Source organism: Gorilla gorilla, chromosome 5 (genome assembly GCF_029281585.2).
Source record: "Gorilla gorilla gorilla isolate KB3781 chromosome 5, NHGRI_mGorGor1-v2.1_pri, whole genome shotgun sequence".
NCBI lineage: Eukaryota > Metazoa > Chordata > Mammalia > Primates > Hominidae > Gorilla > Gorilla gorilla.
The window spans coordinates 22,494,228-22,514,349 of NC_073229.2; the positions used below are offsets into that span (position 1 = coordinate 22,494,228).

Here is a 20,122-nt window from a genome sequence, read left to right on the forward strand (position 1 = left end):
AGTTGCTTACCTTTGGTATTTTTTTCATTTTGGCCATTCTAATGGGCATGTCGTTGTAACTTATTGTGCTTCTAATTTGCATTTCCCTCATGAACGGTGTGATATTCATCACTTCAAAAAATGTTTAATTGACAAGTAAAATATTCAGCACTTTTTAATGTGCTCACTACACATTCATATACTTTAGGGAGTATATGTTCAAATCTTTTGCCAACATTTTAATTATACTTGGTCTTTTCATTATTCTAGAAACTTTTTATAGGTCTTAGGGACTAGGGGTTATTGGGATGAAATGAATATATTTTGCATGTGGGAATGACATGAATTTTGTGGGAATGACGTAAATTTTGCGGGACCAGAGGTAGAATGCTGTGTTCTGAATGTTTGTGTCCTGCCAAAATTCCTATCTGGACACTTGGGGATTAACGCAGTGCCATCATGGTACTGGGAGGAGGTTAGGCCGTGAGGGCGCCACCATGGGATCTGTGCCCTTAATAAAGAGGCCCAAGAGAGCTTCTTTGTCCCTTCCACCATGTGAGGGCACATAAAATGTGCCATCTATGAGGAATGGGCCCTCGTCAGACAATGAATCTGCTGGCACCTTGACCTTGGACTTCCCTGCCTCCAGAATTGTGAGCAGTAAATTTCTATTGTTTATGAATTACCCAGTCTGAGGTATTTTGTTATAGTGGTCCAAATAGACCAAGACAGAAGTTGGTACTGAGAGTGGGTGTTTCATAGATATTATCTCCCCATCTATGGCTTGTTTGTACATCTTTCAACATTTTTTTTCTTATTTATTCTGTCCTCACAATCTGTCCCCGTCAACATTGTTTTTTGATGAGAAGTTTAAAATTTTTTTAATGAAAACTTTTTTTAAATCAATTTTCTTTCTTTCCTGGTTATTGCTTTTTTGTGACCTGAGGAACTTTTGCCTTCCCCAAAGTCACAAGGATGACGTTGGTTTGCTCTAAAAACGTCATCGCTTTAGCTTTTATACTTAGGCCTGTAATGCATCTTGAATGAACTTCTGTGTATATCGTAGTTTGTGGTTCACTTGGTAACATATGGATATCCAGTATCCCAGCTACATTTTTCCAAAAGACTTGACCAAATAGATTTCTTGGGGATCTTCGTAATCAAAAATCAGTTGTGTAATTTAGAATCATAAATGAAAATCTATTTCTGGTGCTCTCTTGTTTCATTGATGTCTTTGTAGATACTTACACAGGTACTGTTTTTCCTTGAAATCTGTTGCTTTATGATGTTATATCTTGAAATAGGTTGTAGGAGCCCTACTTAGTACTTCTTTTTCAAGATTGCTTTGGATTGCCTTTCAAGTTTGTTGCCTTTCCTTGTAAATGTTAAAATCATCTTGTTGGTTTCCACATAAAAGCTTGCCAGGATTATTTTTGGGAACGTGTTGTATCTGTAGATGCATTTGGGGGAAATTTTATATTAATATTTGCTCTTTTAGTTTGTAAACATGGACTATCTTTACATTCATTTAGGCTTGTAATTTCTCAGCAGTATTTTATTGCATCTATTGAAGTATGGCTTTTCTCTTCTATTCTCATAGTATGGTGGATTATATTGATTTTGTAAACCTTGCATTTTTGAGATATGCCACATTTAATCATGACATTTTAATTGGTTATATCTTTGATGTCAGATTGTTAATACTTTAATATGGATTTTTACATCTGTATTCTTGAGGGATATTGGTCCATAATTTACTGTTTTTATCTGCCTCTTTTTTTTAAGATTATGTTGGCTTCATAAAGCAAAGTAGGAAATAGTCTCTCATTTTCTGAAATGATTTCTATAAAATTGGTATTTTTTTTCCTCAAATGTTTGATAGAATTCACCAGCAAAGCCATCTGGGGTTTGATGTGTGTGTGTGTAGAGGTTTGGGAGAAATTTGTGTGTGTAACATTTTAATATGTTATAAATTAATATGTTAATGTATATTATATACAATTTTATATGTGTAAAATAGCCATATATGTATATATTCATACTTCTGTTTCATCTTGGTGTCAGTTTTGGTAAGTTGTATTTATCAAGGAACGTGTCTACTTTTACGATGATGAATTTATTGGTATAATGTTTTCCATAATATTTTGTTATTTTAATGTCTGTAGGATCTGTAGTGTTATTCTCTTATATTTCGATATTGGTAGTGTGTGTTTTATTTCCAGACTGTTTTGACTTAGGGCTATATCAATTTAAATAATATTCCAAAGAAGCATCTTTTGGCTTTTTAATTGTTATTTGTATTGCTGTTCTAATTTATTTCTGTTCCTAATTATTTCCTTATTTCTACTAGTTTGGGTGCAGTTTATTTTTCTGTTTTTTTCAAGTAGAAATTTAGATAATTATTTTTTTCTTAGGTGAACATTTAAAGGCACCATTTCCCTGTGAACATTGCTTTAGCTGGATCCCACAGTATTTTCTAACATTTTTTGTGTGATTTCTTCTTTGACTCCTGGTTTATTTAGAAAAATTTACTAATAGCTTATTTATTTCTAGATATGATATTGTTATTGGTGTCTAACTCCCCTGCAGTCAGAGAACATAACCTGTAAGATATTCCATTCACTCTTTTAAAATTTTTATTGAGACTTATTTTATGGCTTACCAAGTGGTCTATCATTGTGAATATTTCAAGTGATTTAAAGATACATTCGACAGTTGGATATAACATTTTGTAAATATCACTTAGTTTAATGTGATTAAGAGTGCTGTTGAAGTCTTTAGTGAATTATATATCTATCAATTACTAAAAGAGGGATGTTAAAATTTTCAACTGAGTTTGTGGATTGCTTTCTCCCTTAAGTTCTGTCAGTTTTCTTTCATATATTTTGAAGCTGTTGTATTAAGTGAATACACGTTTAGGGTTGTTATAGCATCTTAATAAATTGACCTTATAATAAAGAAATGTCCCTATTTATGTCTCGTAATGCTTTCTTGAAGTTTACTTCGGTAAACACCAGCATTAAGAAAAAATAAATTTAGTTTCATGAGAGTCTCCTGATACCTAAGAGTAGTTATAATATTTCCATTTCTTTTTTGTGGGTTTTTTTTTTTTTTTTTTTTTTTTTTTAGACAGAGTTTTGCCCTTGTTGCCCAGGCTGGAGTGCAGTGGCACAATCTTGGCTCATTGCAACCTCTGCCTCCCAGGTTCAAGCAATTCCCCTGCCTCAGCCTCCCAAGTAGCTGGGATTACAGGAGCCCACCATCACGCCCAGCTAATTTTTTGTATTTTTAGTAGAGATGGGGTTTCACCATGTTGGCCAGGCTAGTCTTGGACTCCTGACCTCAGATGATCTGCCCGCCTCGGCCTCCGAAAGTACTGGGATTACAGGCATGAGCCACTGCGCCTGGCCTTGTGGTTTTAATAGACTATTTTTTTAAAGAGTAGTTTCAAATTCTCAGCAAAATTAGGCTGAAAAAAATAGAGATTTCCCTATACCCTGTCCCATGCCCCTACACACATACAGCCTCCCTCATTATCAGCATTCCCCACCAGAGTGATACAGCTGTTGCACTTGGTGCATCTACATTGACACATCATCACCCCAAGTCCTTAGTTTACATCAGGGTTCACTCTTGGTGTTATGCGTTCTATGGGTTAGACAAATGTATAACAACATGGGTCTAGTATCATGCAGAGTAGTCTCACTGCCCTGGAAATCCTTTGTGCTCTGCCTTTATGTTTCCTCCTACCCTCTCTTAGCAACCAGTGAGCTTTGTACTGTCTCCACAGTTTTGCCTTTTACAATATGTTGTATAGTTTAAGTCATATAGTATGTAGCCTTTTCAGATGGGCGTCTTTTACCTAGCAATAATATGTTTAAGGTTCCTCTGTGTCCTTTTGTGGCTTGATAGTTCATTTCTTTTTGGTGCAGAATAGTATTTTATTGTCTGGGTGTACCACAATGTACTTATCTATCCATTTACCTACTGAATGACATTTTGATGGCTTCACAGGTTTTGGCTATTGTGAATAATGCTACTATATAAATATTTGTTTGGAAAGTTTTTATAAGTTTTCATTCATCTTTCTTGGGTAAATACTAGGGATCGTGATTGCCGAATCATATGGTAAGAGTATGTTTCATTTTGTAAGAAACTGCCAAACTGTTGTCCGAAGTAGCTGTGCCATTTGCTTTCCATCCAACAGGGAGTGGGCGTATCTATTGCTCCACATCCTCACCAGCATTTGCTGTCATGTTCTGGATTTTGGCCATTCTAATAGATGTGTAGTGGTATCTCAGTGTTGTATTAATTTCATTTCCCTAGTGACATATTCTGTGGCACATCTTTTCATGTTTATTTGCCATCAGTACGTCATCTTTAGTGAGATGTCTTTTGCCCATTTTTAAATCAGTTTCACTTGTTAAGTGTTAAGATACCTTTGTTTTGGATAACAGCCGTTTGTCAGATAAGTCCTTTGCAGATATTCTCTCGCAGTTTGTGGTTTGTCTTCTCATTCTCTTGAAACACCATCTTTTAAATTATTATTTACATAGCATTTTCTTTTACCATTCTTTTATTTCTGACTTATCTGTGTCTTTATATTTATGTGGCATCATTTGTAGATAGCATGTACTTGGGTTCTGTGTGTGTGTGTTTTTAATCCATTTTGATGATTTCTGCCCTTTAAGTGGAGCACTCAGTCCACTTACATTTAGTATAATTGTTGATAGGGTTTGATTTAGGTCTAGTGTTTTATTTTTTTCTAGTTCTCTTTTTTTGGTTTTTGTTCCTCTGTTCCTCTTTTCCGCTTTCTTTGGCTAATAATATTATTGAAATTTGACATTTCATTATAATTCTCTAATGGCTTTTAGTTATATTTGTTGATATTATTATGGTTTCTGTTTTTGCCTTCTTTTTAGTGATCGTTGTAGAGTAGTGCTTCTGAGTAATCACTCAGGCTCAGCATCGAATGGGAACTTGTTTGAAACATGAATTACCAGGCTGCATCCCGGGCCTCAGAAATTCTGTGGGAGAGACCTGGCATTTCATGGTTTAAATAAAGGTATCAGATGCTTCTGAAATGCATGATAAAAATCTGTTGTACCCCCTTATGTAAAGCAGAAGAATCTTGTAACAGTATAATTCAATTGAGTTTTCTTGTTTGTGCTATTGTTATATATTTTCTGTCTACATATGATAAACCCCACAATAGTGTTTTTGGGATTTTGCATTAAACATTATTACACTGTCTTACAAAATTAAGAGAAACAAAAAATGAGTATTTATATTTATTCACAATTTCTGGTTCTCATTCTTCCTGTATATCTGAGGTTCCATCGGTACCATTTTGCTTCAGCCCAAATAATTTTCATTAGTGTTTCTCATGACAGAAATTGTTGGGAGACAATTCTCCATAGGTCTCCTGCATTTCTGCACCTTTTGCAAGCAGTGCACTGGCTGCGTTTCTTCTAGACTACTTTTTCAAGGGCATTCATAGAGAAGACAAAAGTCATTTCTCCTGCCAGAGGCTGGAGCAGGCATGCTCACTATCCATCATAAAAGTGTGCCTTTTTAAGCTCAGGGTTCTGCTCCTGTGACATCGTCCATTGCACGCAGAGGTGTCATCCTCTGGGGACTGAGGCACAGCACACTGGAGCAGGAACATGTTGGTACCCTGGCTACTGCGCTTGCTCCTGGTTCACATTGATCCATGACTCAAGAGTCTCTTGTTGTCTGTGAGCGTTCTTGAAATTGTGGCAAGCTCACTTGTTAGCTTCTGTCCTCCTTGTGGTTTTTCTCAAAGAGGAGGATGGGAGTCTCATGGGTCAATTGGTGAGATTTTAGGAAAATCCATGGGATTTGTAGCTGACATGTTGACCACGTTGTTATCCTAGTGATAAATGGTCCTTCACTTTGCTGCCTGCTAATGAGGGGAAATTGGGGAGATGGTTTTAAACACAGCTGCCCAAACAATGCCCTGGTTATTGCTAATTCTTCTCTGGGTGGGAGGATGTCTTCACCCTTTGGTGGGCAGATGGTTCTGACCCTTTTCAAACAGTTAAAGGAGAGAAATTGATAACCACCAGGGAGGGGTGGAAAGCAGGCAAATTGTTTCAGCTGAATGTTGGCTGGTTCTTTTGGGAGAAGAAGGGGTGGGACTTGTTAAGGCAGAAGGCTAACAGCTAGGTTGCCACATGGTTGGCTTTTCCAGCACTGGTCCTGCCAACCTCAGATGCGCTGGGAGATGACAGTAAAAGGCTTAATTATTTTTGTAGTGGACCCTGGCAGCTTTAGGGATGTGCAGCCCTGTCGGAGATTACCCTGACATAGACAAACACCTGTGGGAAAATGTTAGTGTCTAATAAGATCATCGACTAGTATTCCAGCTCTTACTGCCCCAGATGAGGTTTCCAATGCTAATGATGATGACCCATTGGAGAGTGAGAAATTTAACCCAAACAAGTTGACATACATTCTTGCCGTCCACTCCACTGCTCTGGGAAATTCTCCCCTGGCCCTTCCATTGAAGCCACGTGATAACCCATGAGATGTTACCATGACTGTGGGGCCCGCATTGGTCAAAATGGAGGACATAATCAATCTGTGTAAGCAACCTAAAATTGCCTTGTCCCTCTTGCATCTGGCCCTTGCTTACAGAAGGGCTGGGTATGAGAAGGGTGTCATTGGTAAACAGGTGAAAATAGCTCCCGAAATAGGAAACATACAATTTTGTCCTGGTGGAAGGAGAGCAACAATGCTAGTACCTAGGGAAGTGGGGAGTGCATTACACCTTGGGAAGTTTTGGGACAGGGAACATTAATGATCCTTGTCATTCAGAACCACCCCTAGAGCCTTCCTCAGGGATGAAAAAGCCCTGATGTGGTTCTCCCAGATTTTTGCAAGGGACCGAGGTGAAGCTTTCGGATCTGCCATTCCTCCTTGTCAGACCCCTCTGGTGACTATTTGGTACATTCCTTTGACCCATGCTGAGAATTCTATCAGAAGCAGCAGGGGATGGTGCCAGCGCCTGCACCTGCCACACAGAACACCTGCTAGCACCTCTGGCTGTCTGCCCACCCATACTCATGGCCATGGCACAGATGAGTGCCACCTGACTGGTGGAGCAGGCAAACAGAATAGATTGGACTGACCACTGTCAGGCAGTTCTTCCAAAAACAAGGGCAAGACTCAATGATTGAACTGAGCTGTAGACCTTTAAGAGCCATAGCCATCTGGAAAGCTCTGTTGAAGGCACTGTCAGCCTATGCCCCTGTGATGCAGGGCTCACTGGTAATTGTAAGCAGCACTTTCCAGGACCAATGCAACACTGAGACTGCACTCTCCCTCTGTGAAGGGCAGGTATTATCTCCCTTGTCTTCCTCCTAGAAGCATGGTGACTTGCACCTTAGCAGTGATCATCAGAGAACTCTGAGTATGTAAAGAAAAAAACTCCATCAGATCCTGTAGTCCTCATAGAACAGTGGCAAACTCTCCAAAATGCATCTACCCTTGAGTATCCGGGGCAGCTCCCCAGAGGGATCATTGACTCACCATGTGAGTGCATTCTACAGGTAGCTTTCCCCACTGTGAGAGCCATAGACATGGTGGTAGGAAATTTGTCCGTGACGTTCTCTAAAGTGATCCATAAAAGCATCTGGAAGCATTCATTAGTGGATGATAGGATTGCTGTAATTTCCTCCTTTGGGCCAAGACACAGGTCATGCAATTGCTAACACATCTTGTATTATCCGTGTCAGTGGCCCCAACCAAAAGGAAATGTCCATTCAGAAGCTTCAGGAGAAAGCCACATGGCTTGCTAAGGTGGACCCTGATGTTTTATGGTATTGCTTTAGCTGGCTGGGTCCAGGATGCTGGGAAGCATGGTTAAGGTCAGGATTTTAGTTTGGCTCATCATGATGATTGGAGTCCTGTTGATAGCAGCTTTTACTAGATGTGTGAGACAAATTGAGTGGATTTGGTTCCAGCCTGTATTAGATTGATCAGAGTAGCTAATCGAGTGGATACTCAGAGGGAAATTTGACAGAAGCCGAGACAGTATAAATACAAGGAGTGGGTCTTGTTGGGAGAGAGTTCTCCAGGGATCTTTTGCATTTCTGTATGTCTCTGGAAAAGAGAGTGAGCGCATTTGTTGTGGACTGTCTTTTCAGTAGTGTTGGTGTAAGCAGTTAGCCTTGGAGACAAGATAGTGTCTCCAGGCCATAGGTAAGTTTGTTTACTGCGCTGTAGGATAAAGATGGGGTGTGGGCAGGCATGCCCATTATAAGCATTTGGGATCCCCAAGCTCAGGGATCCTTTATTGTAATGTAACCTATTGTTTCAGCAGTTTTTACCTGACTGTCTTTGTATTGCCCTGTAGGAATTACAGGCTCAGGTAACCGGTACAAGCAATGCTAATAGGCTGACAGCTGCTCCTGCTGTGGGTAGGAAAAGCGGTAGTCCCCTTTTACCCTTTAAGCTTTCACTTTCCACAGTTTCAGTTACCCGTGTTCAACCATGGCCCAAAAATATTAAGTGGAAAATTTTAGAAACTATTTATAATTGTTTTTTTCTTTGAGACAGGGTCCCATTCTGTCACCCAGTCTGCAGTGCAGTGGTGCAATCACAGCTCACTGTAGCCTAGACCTCCTTGGCTCAAGTAATCCTCCTACCTCAGCCTCCCAAGTAGCTGGGATTACAAGTGTACTCCACCATGCCCAGCTAATTTTTTTATATTTTGTAGAGATAGGGTCTTGCTATGTTGTCCAGGCTGGTCTCACACTCCTAGGTTCTAGCAATGCTGCCACCTCAGCTTTCCAAAGTGCTGGGATTACAGACGTGAGCTACTGCGCCCAGCCAATTCATTATTTTAACTTGTGTACCGTTCTGAGCAGGGTGATGAAATTTTATGTTGTCTTGATGTGTCTTGCCCAGGACGTGAATTGTTCCTTTGTTCAGTGTCTCCATGCCATAGATGCTACCACCTCATTAGTGACTTAGTAGCTGGTTCAGTTATCAGATGGATCAGAGTGCATATAGGACTGGGTTTTATCTGAGGTTTCAGGCATCGGCAGGGGGTCCTGGAGTATATCCCCCACTGATAAGGGGTGACTGTTATACTGTTTCTCTGATGAGGACTCTTGTCTTCTGCCAGGATCCATGAAAATGTCAAAAACAAGTTATAGCTTGGTAGTTTGCAAGCAGGTAAAATCTCAGACCCTTCAAATTTCCTTTTGTCTCTTGCAAAAAGTTCTTTTAGCTCTTATTCTTCTGAAAGTGTCTTTATTTCACTTCCCCCTTTCTTTAAACTGCTTTTTTGAGATTAACTCGCATACCAGTTTACCCATTTAAATTATAGAATTCAGTGGCTGTTAGCATATACAGTTTTGTGTCCATCACCACAGTTGAGTTTAGAACATTTTCATCACCTCAAAAAGAAATCTAGTATCCATTAGCTATCATCTTCCTATTTACCCCTATTACCTTCCCCCCAGCCCTAAGCAGCCACTAGTCTATTTTCTGTCTCTATAAAATGGCCCATTCCGGTTATTTTTTATAAATGGCATCATGTATGTGACTGACTTCTTTTACATAGCGTAAGGTTTTTAAAGTCCATCCATGTTGTAGCTTGTATCAGTACTTCATTCCTTTCTGTGGCTGAATAATATTCTGTAGTATAGATATGCCACATTTTGTTACTTACTCATCAATTAATAGACATTCGGTTTGTTTCTACTTTTTGAGTATTATAAACAGTGCTGCTATGAACATTCTTCTGTAAGTTTTGGTGGGGACAGGTTTTCTTTCTGTTGGGTAGATACCTAGGAGTGGAGTTGCTGGGTCATATGGTAACTCTAATTATTCGAGTAACAACGAGACTGTTTTCCAGTGTGGCTGTACCATTTTACATTACCACAAGCAGTACATGACAGTTCCCATTCCTTTCCACCCTCACCACTACCTATCCTTTTTATTACAGCCATCCTACCGGCTGCGAAGTGTACCCGCATTGTGGTTGTGATATGCATTTCCCCGATGGCTAATGATATTGAGCATCTTTTCTTTCTTTCTTTTTTTTTTTTTTATTGATCATTCTTGGGTGTTTCTCGCAGAGGGGGATTTGGCAGGGTCATAGGACAATAGTGGAGGGAAGGTCAGCAGATAAACAAGTGAACAAAGGTCTCTGGTTTTCCTAGGCAGAGGACCCTGCGGCCTTCCGCAGTGTTTGTGTCCCTGGGTATTTGAGATTAGGGAGTGGTGATGATTCTTAACGAGCATGCTGCCTTGAAGCATCTGTTTAACAAAGCACATCTTGCACCGCCCTTAATCCATTTAACCCTGAGTGGACACAGCACATGTTTCAGAGAGCACAGGGTTGGGGGTAAGGTCATAGATCAACAGGATCCCAAGGCAGAAGAATTTTTCTTAGTACAGAACAAAATGAAGTCTCCTATGTCTACTTCTTTGTACACAGACACAGCAACCATCTGATTTCTCAATCTTTTCCCCACCTTTCCCCCTTTTCTATTCCACGAAACCGCCATTGTCATCATGGCCCGGTCTCAATGAGCTGTTGGGTACACCTCCCAGACGGGGTGGTGGCCGGGCAGAGGGGCTCCTCACTTCCCAGTAGGGGCGGCCGGGCAGAGGCGCCCCTCACCTCCCGGACGGGGCGGCTGGCTGGGCGGGGGGCTGACCCCCCCCACCTCCCTCCCGGTCGGGGCGGCTGGCCGGGCGGGGGGCTGAGCCCCCCACCTCCCTCCTGGTCGGGGGCGGCTGGCCGGGCAGGGGGCTGAGCCCCACACCTCCCTCCCGGGTGGGGGGCTGACCCCCCCCCCCACCTCCCTCCCGGACGGGGCGGCTGGCCGGGCGGGGGGCTGACCCCCCCCACCTCCCTCCTGGTCGGGGCGGCTGGCCGGGCGGGGGGCTGACCCCACACCTCCCTCCCGGACGGGGTGGCTGCCGGACGGAGAGGCTCCTCACTTCCCAGACGGGGCGGCTGCCGGGCGGAGGGGCTCCTCACTTCTCAGACGGGGTGGCTGCCGGGAGGAGGGGCTCTTCACTTCTCAGACGGGGCGGCTGCTGGGCGGAGACGCTCCTCACTTCCCAGACGGGGTGGTTGCCAGGCAGAGGGTCTCCTCACTTCTCAGACGGGACGGCCGGGCAGAGGTGCTCCTCACATCCCAGACGGGGCGGCTGGGCAGAGGCGCTCCCCACATCTCAGACGATGGGCGGCTGGGCAAAGACGCTCCTCACTTCCTAGATGGGATGGCGGCCGGGAAGAGGCGCTCCTCACTTCCTAGATGGGATGGCGGCCGGGCAGAGACGCTCCTCACTTTCCAGACTGGGCAGCCAGGCAGAGGGGCTCCTCACATCCCAGACGATGGGCGGGCAGGCAGAGATGCTCCTCACTTCCCAGACGGGGTGGCGGCCGGGGCAGAGGCCGCAATCTCGGCACTTTGGGAGGCCAAGGCAGGCGGCTGGGAGGTGGAGGTTGTAGCGAGCCGAGATCACGCCACTGCACTCTAGCCTGGGCACCATTGAGCGCTGAGTGAACGAGACTCCGTCTGCAATCCTGGCACCTTGGGAGGCCGAGGCTGGCAGATCACTCGCGCTTAGGAGCTGGAGACCAGCCCAGCCAACACAGCGAAACCCCGTCTCCACCAAAAAAATACGAAAACCAGTCAGGCGTGGCGGCGCGCGCCTGCAATCGCAGGCACTCGGCAGTCTGAGGCAGGAGAATCAGGCAGGGAGGTTGCAGTGAGCCGAGATGGCAGGAGTACAGTCCAGCTTCCGCTCGGCATCAGAGGGAGACCGTGGAAAGAGAGGGAGAGGGAGACCGTGGAGAGAGGGAGACGGAGAGGGAGAGGGAGAGGGAGAGCGATATTGAGCATCTTTTCATGTGCTTTACTGGTCATTTGTGTATCTTCTTCGGAGAAATGTCTATTCAGGTCCTTTGCCATTGTTAAACTGGGTTGTCTTTTTATTAGTGAACTGTAAGACTTTATATGTTTGATATAAGTCTCTTATCAAAACAATTTTTTTCCTCCCATTCTGTAGGTTATTCTCTCACTTTCTTGGTGGTATCCTTTGAAGCACAAAAGTTTTTAATTTTGATATCTAGTTTAATCCACTTTTTTTCTTTTGTTGCCATTGCTTCTGGTGCCATATGCAAGAAATCACTGCCTAATTTAAAGTGACAACAAATTACACTGCTATATTCTTTTAAGAATTTTATAATTTTAACTCTTTCTTGTAGATCTTTAACCAACTTAATGTGTGGTATGAGGTGTAAAGGTCCAACTTGCCTCTTTGGCATATGGATATCCAGTTGTCCCAAGATTATTTGTTAAAAAGATTATTCTTTTCCCCATGGAATGGTCGTGGCAGTGTTGTCCAAAATATTTGACCATATATAAGGGAGTTTATTTCAGAGCCTTCTATTCCATTAGGCTATATGTCTGTAGTTCCATGCTGCCAGTTTCATAGTATATTAATTACTGTAGCTTTGTATTAAGTTGAAACCAGTTAGTGTGAGTTCTTCAACTTTTTCTTCTTTTTGAAAATTTTTTGGGCTGTTCTCAATTGTTCTTACCGATTCCACGTGAATTTTGGGATTAGCATGCCAGTTTCTACAAAGAAAACAACTTTAATGTTAATAAGAGTTACGTGGAATCTAAAGATCAATTTGGAGAGTTTTATGGTATTAACAGTATTAAGTCCCCAAATCCATGAACATGGAATGTCTTTCCATTTAATTAGATATTTATTTCAATAATGTTTTATAGTTTCCACTTTATAAGTTTTACACCTCTTTTATTCCTGTTTTTTTTTCTTTTTGGTGATATAACTGAGACTTTCTTAATTTCATATTTGGTTTGATCATTGCTAGTGTATAGAAATACAATGCAGTTATTCCATTTTAAAAATTGATTTTTGTATGTTGCTTTGTCTCTTGCAATCTTGGTGAACTTCTTTGTTCTAATAGTTTTTAATGGACTCCTTAAACTTTTCTGTATAGAAGAGTATGTCATATGCAAATAGCAATAATTGTACTTCTTCCTTTCCAATTTAGATATCTTTGTGTTTCTTGTCTAGTCACTCAGCCAGAACTAGCTAGAACTCCAATACAATGTTGAATAGAAGTGGCAAGAACAAACATCTTGTTTTTCTGATCTTAGGGGGAAGCTTTTAGTCTTTCAGTATTCTGTGTGATCTTATTTGTGTGTTTTTCATAGATTCCTTTTATTAAGTTGAGGAAGTTCCCTCTATTTCTAGTTTACTGACTTCTTTTTTTTTTTTTAATCATGAAGAGGTGTTGAATTTTCTCAAGTGTTTTTTCTGCATCTGTTGAAACAATATGTGATTTTTTTCCCCTTTATTCTATTGATGTGGCATATGAATGTTAATTGACTTTCACATATTAAACCAGCCTTGCATTTTTGGAATAAATCCTTCTTGGTCATGGTCATTTTTGTATATTGCGGAATTCAATTTGCGAATGTTTTGTTGAGGATTTTTGTGTCTATATTCATAAAAGAGGTATAGGTCTATAGCTTTCTTGTGATGTCTTTTGTTTTGGTATTAGGTAAATAGTGCTCTCATATAAAGTGTGGTAAATTGTTTTCTAATTACTGGAAGAGTTTATGAAGAACAGGTATTTTTAAAAATTTTGGTAGAATTCACCAGTGAAGCTATCTAATCCTATGCTTTTTTTAAGGGAGGTTTTGATGATCAGTCTTATATAGGCCTGTTTAGATTTTCTTGGTTCATTTTGACTGGTTTGTATCTTTCTAGGAATTTGTTTATTTCATCTGAGTTGTTAAAATTATTGGCATATAGTTGTTCATAGTATTTTAATTATTTTTATTTCCATATGGTTTGTAGTAATGTTCCCTCTTTAATTCCTGGTATTAGAAATGTGGATGTTTATTTTTCTTAATCAAAATAAGTAAAAGTTTGTCAATTTTGTTAATTTTTTTAAAAGAAACTTTTGGTTGTGTTGCTTTTAAAATATTGCTTTTCAGTTTATTAGGTTCTAAATTGTTTCTTTTCTTCTGCTTGCCTTGGGTTTAGTTTCCTTTTTTGCCAGTGTCCTAAGATAAAGGGTTAGGTTATTGATTTGAGGTCTTTCTTCTTTTTAGTGTAGGTGTTCACTGGTAGAAATTTCCCTCCCATCACTGCTTTTGCTGTATTCCATAAGTTTTGGTATGTTGTGGTTTCCAACTTCTCTTGAGACATTTTGGGGGGAGGTGGCTCATTGATTATTTAGCATGGGTTAATTTCTGCATATTTATGAATTTTCCCAACTTCTTTGTTATTTTCAGTATCATCCCCATTTGGAGATAGAACTTGCATGATTGCAATCCTTTTAAATGTACTGAGCTTATCTTAAGACTTAGCATATGGTCTGTGCTGGCGAGTATCCTGTGTGTGCTTGAGAAGAATGTATATTCTGCTGTTGTTGGGTGCAGAGTTATCTCCTTGTCAGACTTGCATAATGTTTCCATCACAATAATTAATGGAGCAGTTTGCCTGCCCCTGGATGTCTTATTGCTCCTTCACAGTCTGATGCTGAGATCTCAAGCTGTGGCTGCCTGCCGGTTAACTCAAAGAATGGTTTTAATACCTTTTTTTTCTTTTTTTTTGAGACGGAGTCTTGCACTGTCACCCAGGCTGGAGTGCAGTGGCTCGATCTTGGCTCACCGCAACCTCCACCTCCTGGTTCAAGCAATTCTCCTGCTTCAGCCTCCTGAGTAGTTGGGACTACATGTGTGCATCACCATGCCCAGCTAATTTTGTGTATTGTTAGTAGAGACGGGGTTTCACCATGTTGTCCAGGCTGGTCTCAAACTCCTGACCTCGTGATCCGCCCGCCTTGGCCTGCCAAAGTGCTGGAATTACAGGCGTGAGCCACCGTGCCCGGCCCACATTTTTTTACTAGCTGGAAAAGATCAAAAGAATAATAATATTTTGATGTGTGACAGTTATAAAATTCAAATTTTAGTGTCCATAGATAGAGGATTTTTTTGTTTTTGTCTTTGTTTAATGCCATTTCAATTCATTACATATTGTGTCTCGCTACTTCCTTGCTACAAGAACAGGGTTAAGTGATTGGGAGACCAGATGACCCATAAGCCTAAAACATTTACTCTTTGGCAGTTTATGTAAAGTTTGCCAACTCCTGGTCTAATGTGTCCACTATGACTTCCTTATGTATACTCAGTCTGGCCACTGAGTATGCCTAAAAACGGAGCACACACCTACCCTTAGCTGTGGAGGCTACTGTTGCTCTTCCTCTTTGCTCAATTTCCTGAGGAGGGAGGGACAGGATCTGCCTGGGGCCTGGCAGCAGCAGGTCCCCGGGGATGCTGGCCCTGGGGGAACCAGTGGTACATGGTTAAGGAGGGAGGGGAAACAAATGCATTGTGCTCCACCAGGCTCCTGCCTTGGCTCTAAGGAAACAGAGGAAAGCAAACGGGAATACTCTGGTTTAGTATACTGCCCGCTTCTGGAGTGGAAATTGATTTAAGGTGGGTTGGGCAGGAGGCAGGGGGAACATTAAACATAGCTTTCCTACAAGACATAATCTCTTTGCCCCTTTTCTTTTAAAACTCTTAAACTATTTCTGCAAAAACGTCATTTATGTGGACTTTTCCAGAAATACGTCTTTTACTTAAATTGAAATACACCCTCATACACAACTATTCACAAGTGAAGGAGCAGGGGAAAAATCGCTTTCAAAAGCTTTCCCTGCTATGATACGGACCGCGTGGACTCGCACTTGCTGACCTGACATTAATTCTGACTCTGTGGAGATCTGTCAGATGTGAAATCGGCCCTGTGATGAGCTAAGGTCTTGCTGTTCCTAATCCTTTTTTCTCAGAAGCAATAATATGTATTTAATTTTAGGCTGTTCAGTAGTTAAGGGCTACAGTTTTCTATATCTCAAGTAGATATACTGGAGAGTTTTTTATTTCTTTGAGAGCAGAAAAAATGATGGGGATGGGGTATTCTCCCGTTCTCTACGATCATCTGCACTTCTACTCATTAGGCTCGAGTATTTGGGGATGTTAGAGAACCAGGCATGCCATAGTGTCGTCTGATCTACCTCTAACTGCCGGAAATGTACTGACGTTCTTAATAATTGATAGGTGCAGACCTTTGCGTTCTTAATTAAAGAGCCACTCCGTGGCTGTAGGCCTCTACCCACAAGATACAGAGTCACATGCTGCCCCCAGGATGCAAGCTGATGCTTTTATAATAACTGCAGATGTAACAACAGATTCTAGGTATTTCTTCAGTAACGTATGGAGGCACTGTGTCACATAATTCTTGTTCATGTGAGTAGCGGAAGATCTCTCTTCCATTTACACTTCAGATGTTAAGGTAGTAGAATTTGTCACGGTGATAAAACATGCTTACAAGGCAGGGTTGTGTGAATTGATAAATTTGATCCAGAATGTGTTGGTCATCCATTTCAATGATTAACAGCATCTCCATTGAAAGATGTTAGTGTAAAATTAATTAAAACCAAGATTTGAAAATAACCTGATCGCTCTAGACTGTTTTATTACAATCAAGTATGATGTTCTCTGTTGACCTTTTTAGTTTTAATTGCGTGCTTCTTAATGATACTTGTGATACAGATCATATGTTTCTTTGATGGCAGTTTCACACCACAGAAGGTTCTCAGCTCCTTGTAGCTCATTGCTGTCACCACTCCAGGCTGTTGCCTGGGTGCCCGCTGCTGGAACCCTGGGATGACCAGGCACAGCTGCAGATGCCTCGAGCTGCTCCAGCCATGAGTGTGGAAACCAACTCGGTGGTCAGGCTTCAACACAGAAATAGCAGAGAGCCCCTTTCAGTCACAAGAAACATAAGTCACCTAATGCATATCCACACGTTCTCAGCATAAAAATTTAGCATCTTGTTTGACTTACTTTCAGGGAAATTGCCCACAACCCAAATGGCCTATTACTATTTTATTGAGGTTGCAGAAGAGATCATTTTTATTATCTATTGTGGTTTTGGTATTTTTGATGTTTCCTAATGAAACTTGCACTTTTCCCCCCAAATTTTGATTTTAAAACTATTTTTTTCCTTTTATGAACAGGTTGAAAGGATTGTTGACAAAAGGAAAAATAAAAAAGGGAAGACAGAGTATTTGGTTCGGTGGAAAGGCTATGACAGCGAGGACGACACTTGGGAGCCGGAACAGCACCTCGTGAACTGTGAGGAATACATCCATGACTTCAACAGACGCCACACGGAGAAGCAGAAGGAGAGCGCATTGACCAGAACAAACAGGACCTCTCCCAACAATGCTAGGAAACAAATCTCCAGATCCACCAACAGCAACTTTTCTAAGACCTCTCCTAAGGCACTCGTGATTGGGAAAGACCACGAATCCAAAAACAGCCAGCTGTTTGCTGCCAGCCAGAAGTTCAGGAAGAACACAGCTCCATCTCTCTCCAGCCGGAAGAACATGGACCTAGCGAAGTCAGGTATCAAGATCCTCGTGCCTAAAAGCCCCGTTAAGAGCAGGACCGCAGTGGACGGCTTTCAGAGCGAGAGCCCCGAGAAACTGGATGCCGTCGAGCAGGGTCAGGAGGACACAGTGGCACCCGAAGTGGCAGCGGAAAAGCCGGTCGGAGCTTTATTGGGCCCCGGTGCCGAGAGGGCCAGGATGGGGAGCAGGCCCAGGATACACCCGCTAGTGCCTCAGGTGCCCGGCCCTGTGACTGCAGCCATGGCCACAGGCTTAGCTGTTAACGGGAAAGGTGAGTGTCTAGGGAGCTGCTCGGGCTCCGTGGTGATCCCAGAGGGCTTGGGTCCTTCTCTAGAGATCAGGCCTTGAGCTGTGGAGAGTCCGGGGATTCTCACGGCATCTGCTGGAGCCTTGCAGAGATTTTGCCAGCTTCTCCTTTCTTTGCTTGAAGCCTTTGATATTTCTCTTAATTTGGCACTAGTTTTTTCTGTGTAATTCGCCATCCACAGACTGTGCTACCACACTGACTTGCTTTAAACAGTATCTCCCTCTAACTAGGTTATTAGGTGAGTAAGTTTTTACAGCAAGTTTCTGAAGCTGTCTACCTTTCTTCACCTCTTAAGTGCTGAGTCTTGTCTCGTGTTAAGCGTTTTCTTCTAAGTGTGGCCAGCATTGATACAGAAGTGCTGGTTCTTATTTTGCTCATCTGTTTGAATACCGAGGAATGCCTTTCAGTGGGAGCGTTGCTAACCCAGCAGAGCCTTTGGGAGCCGGGCTCGTTTCTCTGTTGTGATCGGCAGTGCAGGTGCCATTGCTTCCCCCGTCAGAGCCCAGTCTGCCTGGCGCCGGTGGTGTCCTCTGTTTTACTCTCATCCCCAGCCCCGCTCCTGGGTTCTGCAGCTGCCTTGGTTGTGCCATCACCTGTCCATCTCCCAGGACAGCACAACTGGGAGTTCACACGGGTGGCTTCCTTCTCCTCACTTGCCACACTGTGCCGGCCACAGTTTTCTCTTACGAGTCCTCATGACTTCTTGCCTGCTGGAGCTTTCTAATAGGGCTTCCTGCTTCCTGCCTTCTGACAGCTCCCATCCCCTTTCAGTCATTCTTGGATGAGGGTGGTGTCCACTGGTGCCCCCACCCCATTGCCTTCAGTAGCAGGTGTGCCCTGTGTGTCTGCGACCTGGTGCTCCGCTGCCCTCTGGCTCGCTCTGTCAGCACCAGGGCCGCACGTCGTCCCTTCCTCTCCATCTGCTCAGGGGCCCCCACCACCTGGCCCTCTCCTCTCTCTCCTTTCTGAGTTGTAGTCTTAAAATTGTCTCTTTAGCCGGGCGTGGTGGCTCATGCCTGTAGTCTCAACACTTTGGGAGGCCGAGGAGGGCAGATCGCTTGAGGTCAGGAGTTCGAGACCAGCCTGGCCAACATGGTGAAACCCTGTCTCTACTAAAAATACAAAAATTAGCCAGGTGCGGTGGTGCGCACCTGTAATCCCGGCTACTCAGGAGTGTGAGGCACAAGAATCACTTGAACCCAGGAAGCAGAGGTTGCAGTGAGCCGAGATGGTGCCATTGCACTCCAGCCAGGGTGACAGAGTGAGACTCCGTGTCCCAAAAAAAAAAAAAAAAAATTGTCTCTTTACCTGTGTGTGTCTCCTCCAACCCAAGCTCAGTAGAATAATAGCAAACAAAATACAATGGTGTTGGTTTGTTTGGGGAGCTACTTTCCTCTAAAGCGAAGTGTTCACTAAGACATTCTAACCGTCCTGCTGTGGTGCATTCAACAGGTTTTTTCCTGGGCCCAGGCCCTTGTGTAGCAAAGAAGTGGAATATGAACTGAAATCTGGGGTTTCCCTTCGACAGGAAATTGCCATCTTGCCAGTGTTTTTCAGATACACACTTGACCCAAACGGTGCCTTTTCCGGCTTCATTGGAGCTTGTGAACTTGTTTGCAGGTTTGACTTCCTATATTGTTTGACCTCATGGATACAGTTTTCTCTTACTTAGTTGTATGTGAGGGATCAGAGAAGTTCAGAGGTAGAAGGGACTCACTTAATAGCACGCTGTATTTTGCAGTTAGGGAAGTCGAGTCCAGAGAGAAGGTGATGTTCATGGAGAGAACCGAAGCCAGAAGGGGAACCAGAGCGCGTGCCTTAGTGCCTCCGTGGCGTTCTTCCCAGCATTGCTTGTTGCCTCCTGGACAGATAAGCACCTCCGTCTTCATTGATGACTTGGGGGCCAGGCACGGTGCTGGACTGTAGTGCTACCAAAAAGGACTGACGATCTATAGTCTGTGGGCTTGGCCCTGCCCCGCTCCTGGTTTTGTATGACCTGCAAGCTCAGAATGGATTTTACATTTCCTGATTTTGGAAAAACAAAAAAATCAGGAGGAATATTTACTAATGTGAAAATATAAGAAATTAAGATTTCTGTGTTCATACATAAAGTTTTCTTGGAACACAGCTAACCATCCATTACTATGAATGAATGGAGCTATCCATTCATTTACTTCCACCACCAATCCCGGCTAATTTTTGTATTTTTAGTAGAGACAGGGTTTCACCACGTTGGCCAGGCTGGTCTCAAACTCCTGACCTCAAGTGATCCACCTGCCTTGGCCTCCCAAAATGCTGGATTACAGGCGTGAGCCACTGCATCT

The 20,122-nt window shown here is 42.7% G+C and overlaps 1 protein-coding gene across 4 annotated transcripts in view; it reads left to right on the forward strand.

Moving 5' to 3' along the window:
• Positions 1-20,122, forward strand: part of CDYL (chromodomain Y like) — a 181,276-nt gene that overhangs the window by 100,211 nt on the left and 60,943 nt on the right. For all 4 annotated transcript variants that reach the window (XM_031012412.3, XM_031012411.3, XM_063707299.1 and 1 more), the window contains exon 2: positions 17,096-17,762. In XM_031012412.3, coding sequence (XP_030868272.2) covers positions 17,096-17,762 — 667 coding nt within the window. The remainder of the gene's footprint in view (positions 1-17,095; positions 17,763-20,122) is intronic.